The sequence below is a fragment of the Macrobrachium rosenbergii genome, chromosome 15 (genome assembly GCF_040412425.1).
Source record: "Macrobrachium rosenbergii isolate ZJJX-2024 chromosome 15, ASM4041242v1, whole genome shotgun sequence".
NCBI classification, from domain to species: domain Eukaryota; kingdom Metazoa; phylum Arthropoda; class Malacostraca; order Decapoda; family Palaemonidae; genus Macrobrachium; species Macrobrachium rosenbergii.
In genome coordinates this window covers 30,014,449-30,023,742 of record NC_089755.1, presented here as the reverse complement: position 1 = coordinate 30,023,742, position 9,294 = coordinate 30,014,449, and the positions used below count along the sequence as shown (strand labels likewise).

Here is a 9,294-nt window from a genome sequence, read left to right as displayed (position 1 = left end):
CACCAGTGTCTTCTTTCTCTTTTGGTAATGCTACTTTCTTATGGAGTGGCATTAGTCTATGTGGGTACGTCCTCACCCCCGTAGTAAGCTTATTTCCTCTGAAAGCCAATTCAGAATTCGAAATCACCACAAGGTCACAAGAAAAACTGAGAAATTTCGCTGGTGATTGTAAGAAGGGCTTCACTAAATCTTCCAGTGAAGATTACCTGCAGAGCCATATGGAAGTAGACAAACCTTCACCCTGTGATTTCGCTCCTGGGATGAACAGCTGATAATATTGTCGTCTTGGATGCTGAATGAAAATTTGTGGAGTAAGGTGGCCTGAATATCTTTTCCAATCTGGAAACTTTTAATTTTAATGACCAGTGAATGATAAGAATGGGAATATTTGTGATTTCTGGCAGAATATCAAATTTTCCAAAGAATCATTTTAATTGTAATGATCTGAATGATAAGAATCTATTTCTTTCTCTCTCTAATAAAATTTTCTCTAAGAATCATTTAACTATATATATCTATATATATATCTCTCTCTCTCTATCTCTATATATATCTCTCTCTATATATATATATATATATATATATATATATATATATATATATATATATATATATATATATATATATATATATATATATATATATATATATATATATATATATATATATATATATATATATATATATATATATATATATATATATACAGTATATATTACCATTTAATAGTTTCTCCTAACAAGGTTGGCTCCAAAGAAATAAAATAACAGGAGTCTTTGTTATATTCACACTGCAGTTGCTGCTGTGGATAATCACCAGGTGCATTAAACTTCCGCAATATTAGTCTCTTCATAAACCCACACAAAGGGATCATGAGCATTGCACAGAACCTTTCTAGACTCACTGCATATCTGCTACTAACCATAACCAATAACTCAAACATCGTTAGAATCTTTAATAAACACTCATTCACAAGCCGAAGATGACCTTAGTGAAAAATCTGTCTGGGTTACTTAGGAGGTAGATGAATTTACCTGTACTTTTGGAGGATAAATTTTTCCGTAAAGTTAACCAAAAAAAGAAAGATTTCAGATGTTACAATGATAGACACTGGCCATAAAATGAATTGTTCCCTATGTACTAACTCCCACGTCAGCAGTTTCATATGCCATATAGATTCAACGTTTATATATAAGCATTGCTGCATTATAGGGATTAAGAGTACAAGCATTCTTAATTCCAGATATATAATACCCTCCTCTTTAAACGCCTCTTTAGCCATCTCTTACAACCCAATTTTTGTGCAATATTATATATATATATATATATATATATATATATATATATATATATATATATATATATATATATATATATATATATATATATATATATATATATTATATATATATATATATTTTATATATATATATATATATATATATATATATATATATATATATATATATATATATATATATATATATATTATGTATATGTGTGTGCGTGTTTGTTACACAGTCAATGAACATGTTTATTTTTTAATTACCTGTAAGCTTGTCATAATTCAAGAGCCAATGTTCGTCGTAATCATTATTTACTATAGTAACTGGATACGTGATGCCATAAAAGAAGCAGTGTGCCTGATAGTTTTATCTTGGCCCTTCTTTGAAGAATTGACTTATTTGTTTTAATGAACAAATACGCATTTATGTATACGTAGTATATACACACGCTCGTGCCTGTACACGTATGTATGTAAGTGTGTGTGTTTGTGTGTGTATGTATGTCCACCTGTAGTTTGACGTAACCATAATGTTGCAGTACCATGATTAATTAAATATATCATGAAATGAGATCTAGCTCATGTGCTTAATATAAATATATGAGTTGTTTCTCGTCTTAAAATCTGGTACTATACTGAGGTGCTAGGCACTTGATTTTCACTGAATAGTTTTGGATGATAGTTTTTCAACAGGACACCCCCCGGAGTATGTACACACATGATAATAAACACTGGGAAAAATCTAAACCTTGTAAGTGAAAATGTAAGTCAGAGAGGCAGAAGAATCCATTGCAAGAGTTTAATGGAAAAAGAGTTGGCTCTACTGGAACTAAATGATATACAGTATTATTATTGATTTTCTTATGATTAATGTTCTCGGTTAGAACCTACCTCTATCACTGACGATACGGATGAAGCGTTGGATTACTAAGGAAACTGGATGAACTTTGAGAGTAGACGCGAAGCAGAAGGTAATTAAGAATGAAGCCTGTTTGTTTGATTCTTGATGGAAACGAAGCAGACTTACAGGTGGTGTACAATAAAAAAAACGAACAGTTGTTTGTAGAATCATAATTTCAAAATGTATTCCCTGTCTGTCAGAGGAGGAAAGGGTCAGTTACTGTTATTTTAGCGCCTCGACATGAATGCTAAATGGATACATTTTAATAATTTCTACTTCCACAAAGTTAACCACATCGGCAGTCACCCCAATATTTTTTTTTTCATTACGATATGAGTTTCGCTGATTATACAAAGATGGCGATAATTACTTTCCAAGCCAAGGGTCACTTATCACATAAATTGAATTTATTCATAAAGACGAGATAGAATTCATGAGATACTTCTGTATGTCCTTTGTAACATATAAAAAAGAATGTACTTTGTACTCTGGATGTTAATGATCACATTAATTTCACATTTGATACCAAAGAGAAAGATCGATGTACCTTTCACATCAGGAAATCAATGAAATGACAATTTAAAAAATATTTTTATATTATATATATAAATATATATATATATATATATATATATATATATATATATATATATATATATATATATATATATATATATATATATATATATATATATATATATATATATATATATATATATATATAATGTATGTACATATGTATATATATATATATATATATATATATATATATATATATATATATATATATATATATATATATATATATATATATATATATATATATATATATATATATCTTGTGTACTGTTTCGTTATATGAATGAATCCATTCGATGAAAGGAACTCTTTCCCATAAGTAGGACTATTGTGGAGTTCAAGAGGGGCTCAGAACTTTCGTGTAAAAGATTGTGAAAGAAGCTGATCTTCAGGGAATACTTTATTAAGAAGGATAGACTTTATTATCATTCTTTTGATTGCCATTAACTCATTACTTTACAGTTGCACTAAAAGTTTAGTTTTGAGTTTTCCTGTATTTTCGTAACGTAGCGATGATATAATGTGTAAGAACATTGTTGTGTACGTTTCAATTTTTTCATCATTTTGACCTTGACCTTTGTACTGCCATGAGGTAATGAATTTTACAATGTTGCTAACTGTATTGCTTTCAGTGAAGTGAAACAATCAGTTATTTAATCATAATTTATGATTACACTGATATTTTATTAAGTTAATATTCGGTGATCAGTTTCATCATCCTCGTTGTGTTTTTATTGATTGTATATTATATATTATATATATATATATATATATATATATATATATATATATATATATATATATTTATGTATGTATATGTACTGTATACACACACACATATATATATATGTATGTATATATATATATATATATATATATATATATATATATATATATATATATATATATATATATATATATAAATATATATATAAAAAGAATCACCTGTTAACAAACAGGGGTATGATTATAGTGGATGAACTCCAACAATGATTTATTAAAGTTTTTCTATATTTTATGACTGATGTTAAATAAAAGAGCTAAACTTGGATGAAGCACATAAGAATGGCCCTTAGAAAAGCAGACGCAGTGAATACTTTGACCTGTATGGGTAGATTCTGTTTTTAAAGAGAGAGGTTTGTATAGAGAGCGCGTTTTGTAAAGCTCTGCTATTTTTCGTATTGATACTTTTATTTATAGTCTTTCTTTTCAAACCGTTATTCTCGCAGTGTAAGTATTGTATTAGCCTAATATCTTGGTTTGTTGTGTCAGTGGTATTATTATGATGTCACAGACGAACCAAAAAATCTCTACGACTCATGTTACAAATGAATTTCAGTTACAGAAGTACAAAATACCAGAATCCACTTGTTTTCTCCTTACACATAGGCCGGAACTACCAACCCATTCTGTATCAAAACCATATCTTTGGATCCCAGGACTAACATTTGTAATAAAATGTATTGGAAAATCTGCCTTTCTCTTGACGTCTCCACGTCGTGACTCCTTGCATGATATAAGAGATTTTCCAAGGCTCTGGGAAACTCGTGTAGCAAAAATGACCTGGACACAATGAGAGAGAGAGAGTTGTTCTTCATTATTCGTAACAAAAGCTTTACAAACAGTCAGGCCTTTTCAATTTGAGTGTAAAATATTGATCTTAAAATATCTCCTTTAGATTTAAAGAAATGATTATTTAAACTTTAATCTGTTCCTAGGATTCCACGTGTAATCTTTGAATTTCAAGGTTCTTTTCTGTCATTTATATAGCCGGACTATTATTCAATGTGTCATTTTTTAATTTTAAGAATCTAAAAAGTAGTGTCACTGAAATTCTCTCTCTCTCTCACTCATTCGTGGGGTAGTGCTGTCAGTGCATCAACCTTGGTGCACTGTAGGCATTGCTGAAGGGTGTTTGAGGGTCTGTTCGGCTTCCAGCTGCAACCACTTTTCAGTCTTTTACTCTACCATTATTCCCACTTTCTTCAATCTTGCTGTCCAACCTCTTCAACTATTACTTCTTAGTGCAACTGTTGGAGTTTTCTCTGTTTCACCTTTAAATACTTGTAATTCATCCCATTAATTTTCTCTTTCATCTTGCTGTCCAACCTCCCCAACTCGCTCTTTTCATTATCTTCAGCACTTAATGACTGAAAGTACCATGGAGCTTGGCTTTGTAGCCAAAATTTCTTGACTGATTCATTCTCTCTCTCTCTCTCTCTCTCTCTCTCTCTCTCTCTCTCTCTCTCTCTCTCTCTCTCTCTCTCTAACGGAATAATACAACACCCCTTTACGAAAATCCGCAGTTGAAATGAAAACTTCATAACAGAGAAAATTGATTATAATCAGCTTTACACTGGCTACGACTTAAAAAAATTGATTAAATCCTTGCAAAGTACAGAACCTACACACTAATAATACAGCTAAATACAAAACAGTTCTTCTAGCCACAAAAATTGCAAAATACGAAATTAATCCAAGAAACGTACTATCAAGCGTCATTGCGACCGCTTCGTAGTCTGTATACAAGGCTGTGGAGGTTAAGAATTGAATTGAACATAGAATTTAGGCCAAAGGCCAAACACTACCTATGAGGCCATTCAGCGCTGAAACGGAAGTTGACAGTAAAAGGTTTCAAAGGTGTAACAGGAGGAAAACCCTGCGGTTGCGCTATGAATCGATTGTTAAGAGAGGGTGGAAAGTAAGATGGAAGATAGAGAATATGAAAGGAGGTACAGTAAAGGGAACGAAGGGGGTTTCAGCTAGGGGGCGAAGGCACGCCGCAAAGAACCTTAAGTAATGCCTACAAGTGCACTGACGGCACTAACAGAGTAACAGTTAAGGGAAGAACCGTATTTATGCGATTGAAGTGAATCGTGAATTACTGAGATATACTTGTTTGCGGAAATATCACAGGCTACCCAATGGTCCGAAATTACCAGTATTTAAAAGAAACTGCTCCCATTATATCACTGAGAATTAATTCTCTATTTCAACCTGTCTTAGGAGAGTCAAGTTGATATCAGTGATAAATTTTAGTAAGTATATTGAAAAGTATTAAAATATATACGAGTATCTGAATGTAATGTAAAGAATAGTTCTCTTTCTTTGGAGTCTTCATAACGATAACTTTTAACTAGCGGTTATGGTCGTTGTTAGAATTTGCTCTTGCTGTTTCAAACAGCACGTAATTAGCAATTAGAGCTTGGTTAACAAATGGACCCAGCTCGTTAGACGTTCGACTGACAATTTATGTTCAAAGAAATATCCGGCTGCTTTATTTAACTTGTACTGACGAGTGACTCAGGAAGTGAGGTTAGACCGTTTCCGTAAACTAAGGTCTGTCATCGACAACGAAATTCGCTGCAGCGAAGATGCCCGTATCGTCAGGAAAGCTGGGGAATCGCGTTATGAGGACTCGCCCTCAGGTTCCCCCACCCCCACCACCAGTGATTGTGAAGGTGCATCTGAAGAAGCACGTGCTAGACAGTCCCTCCTTACTTGCTGCAGTGTTGGGTGAGTCTTCTAACTAGATGAAAAGTTAAGCATAACTTAGTTTTACCAGACCACTGAGCTCATAAACAACTCTCTTAGGACTGGCCCGAAGTTTTAGATTTATTTTACGTAGCTAAAAACCAATTAGTTACCTAGCAACGGGACCTACAGCTTATTGTGGAATCCGAACCACATTAGCGAGAAATGAATTTCTATCACAGAAATAAATTTCTCTAATACGTCATTGGTCGGCTGGAAAATCGAACTCGGGCTAGAGAGCGCTAGCCGACAACTCTACCGACTCTCCCAACGAGTTGAACGTAGGAAGGAAAGGAAACTAAGAAATCATGATTCTCAAGGGTTATACTGTCTATAAAGCCGCCTTTTCTATGTACATTTCAGGTAGCAAAAATTGGATCGTGCGATGCTCAGATTTGTTTTTTTATGGCAGTTTGAGGAAAAGAATCATGTACTTAAAACTTTCCTTCAGCTGTTGTATATTTCGATGATTGTGCCTTTCGCAAATCCATAATTAACCTGTTTTTAACTGATGCTTGACAATTGTAAGGAGCCACGGAGCTTTGATAAACGTTTCATTAATTTTAATTTTTCTAGATATCCCCGTCTTCAGCGGTTGGGAGTGACAAGGATAAATTAATCGTTTGCGAGTCGTATCCTTGAACAGTATGTGATAGCACTGGTTGCAAACTTCTCATTTAATTCAATTTTCATCATCTGATTTGCTACAAACACAACAAATATAATTATTTAAAAATGTACTTCATCGTGGTTCATCGATTTATCTTTATATACCCTAGCAAATATTCTCCATTTTCGTTTAAATTCCGTCATCTGTCGCTTATTTAAATGGCCTTGCAGCTGTTTGAAGAAGTAGTTTCAGAGAACACTAAAAAGGTAGTTGAAGACACACTTGTCTCAAAACAATTTTAATGCCTCCATATCTAGGAATTTATATAAAGCTGCTTTGATTCTTTCAGAAATGTATCCTTCCTCAGTTAATGCTGCTCGTTTTCTCATTCAGTATTACTTTTACCTCTATTGTTTATTCGCATTGTTTATTGATCATAGTTTCTGGAATTTCGTTTTAACCTTTTAATATACATTCATTTACTTTTGTCAAAGTTTTTCATTTTTTTCGGCATTCTCCCCGTTGCGGCTTTTGGTATTTACAAATTTTCAACGTCGTCTAGAAAAATAAAAAAAATCTAGTTAAAAATCAAATTTAGAGAACGATTTATACCAATCTCCAGTTCAAGAGTACCAAATAGCTCAAGTCTCAGCGAACCATCCTGTGGCAGTTCTCTTGCAATTATCATTCAAGTAGTTTCACAAGATCGCATCTTGTGTTGATATCCCTGACCTGTTTTTGACAGTTTGAACTAGAGTTCGAGCACGATGGATCAAAGGCTGCACTGAAATACAGTAGTACTGAGATAGCAAATTTAATGCGCTTCTAGTTGAATCGGGTCATCGTCACAATGTTTTTTACCATGATATTTTTGTTTGCAAACCTCATCATGATCGGTGCTGTTAAAATTTTTTCAGCTTCAGGTTAGGCAGAGTTAAGTAAAAAATTTCACATTTATTCAATTTCTTAAAAACTTAATTGCCTGTTCAGTGAGGTTTTTCTTTGTCTTGAAAACACATGCTTGTTTTTCCCAGTTTTTTTAATACACAGTACAGTCATGATTCTTTATTAAACGCGCAGTGCTCGTGATACCAAAACCTTTTTGTTTGTTTTTTTCTAATTCAGTTTAAGACATCAGTTCTTTATTTCAGAGGAAGAGAAAAGTTTCCGGGCAAAGCATTCCCTACGGAGCAAGACCAAGCAAAAGACAAGTTTAAGAGCATCGAAGTATTTTCCCATTTCAATTACAAGAACGTTCACCCGACAAAACAGGTAAAAAGTGAACCGTAGGCATGGCTACTGTCCATATAGTCATCGTCCGCTTAGGGCAGTCGGAAAAGTCATTCTTCAGTTCTAATTTATACTATTAGTATCATATAAATCTTTCATCCTTCGCCGACCGATTTTATTACCTTTCGCCTTCTAATTTTTCTATAGTAATTAAAATTAATTAAAATTATCATTCTCATCTGTTTCAATAAGAGTGCCATTTGCTTAGTATCTTAAATATTGACCAATGCTTTATGGATCAAAAACACTTCAACATTTATAGTAGAATATTATTATTAAAACATAAATGCAGCAATCATTCTCTAAGTCCTGGATATTTTTTTCAGAATTTCAAGGACATATGAAGTTTGTTCCTCCGAGGATGGACAACAGGACAACAGCCACAATTCGCTTTCCAGCAGGTTTAAGAAAGCGAATGCATCTTCCAAGCAGAACGCTGTCATGTACCGAGGGACCACCTTCACTTTCACGGAGGAACCAGAAAGTGATGACATCCTTAATCAATCACTGACCAAAATTATTCGAGGAGTCGCTCGGTCTGTGAGGACGAGGCTCTCACGACGGGGTAAAGTCTATCGTTGGAGTCCTTCTGTGGATGCCCAGAATTAGTGCGTTTCAGCCTATTGGAAACTGTTTACCCCGCTTCAGCATATTGGAAATTGAGGTAATGGTATTACGTTCTTCCTCTCCAGTCTATTGGAATGGGGCTAAATGGAGTTTACTTTCTCCCGCTTCAGTCTCTTGGAAATTAGGATAATTAAGGTTGTTTTCTCCAGCTTCATCCTATTAGAAATAGTGATAAATTTAGATTACGTTTTCCCCGCTTCTGCCTGTTAGAAATATTGCTAAATTTAGGTAGTTTCTTTAAAGACAAAGAACTGCTTTCTGCCAACTGGCTCCTACGCGTTGTATAATTATTTTCCATGGTTGTGACCACACTTTAACCAGTTCTGAGTTTGAGATAGAGAGTTTAGTGTCGTGTTCTGGTGTTAACCAGTAATGTCTGGGGAAAGGTAAATTTCGATTTCCAGATATCACTACCATATTTATCAAAATGATAATTTTTAGAAAGTAGAAATTTCCAACGATCATTTT

The 9,294-nt window shown here is 33.4% G+C and overlaps 1 protein-coding gene across 1 annotated transcript; it reads left to right on the top strand.

The window, feature by feature from the left end:
* Positions 1–6,050: 6,050 nt before the first annotated feature.
* LOC136846496 (uncharacterized) lies at positions 6,051–9,294 on the top strand. Its single transcript, XM_067117340.1, has 3 exons — positions 6,051–6,281; positions 8,061–8,181; positions 8,526–9,294. Exons 1-3 carry the CDS (start codon positions 6,140–6,142, stop codon positions 8,806–8,808), a joined length of 546 nt encoding a protein of 181 aa, XP_066973441.1. The 5' UTR covers positions 6,051–6,139; the 3' UTR covers positions 8,809–9,294.

Bases quoted from the DNA above. Each gene is read 5' to 3' on its own strand.
- LOC136846496 (XM_067117340.1), top strand. From the start codon at position 6,140: ATGCCCGTATCGTCAGGAAAGCTGGGGAATCGCGTTATGAGGACTCGC. The intron at 6,282-8,060 runs GTGAGTCTTCTA...TCTTTATTTCAG, and splicing joins CTTACTTGCTGCAGTGTTGG to AGGAAGAGAAAAGTTTCCGG. The intron at 8,182-8,525 runs GTAAAAAGTGAA...TATTTTTTTCAG, and splicing joins ACGTTCACCCGACAAAACAG to AATTTCAAGGACATATGAAG.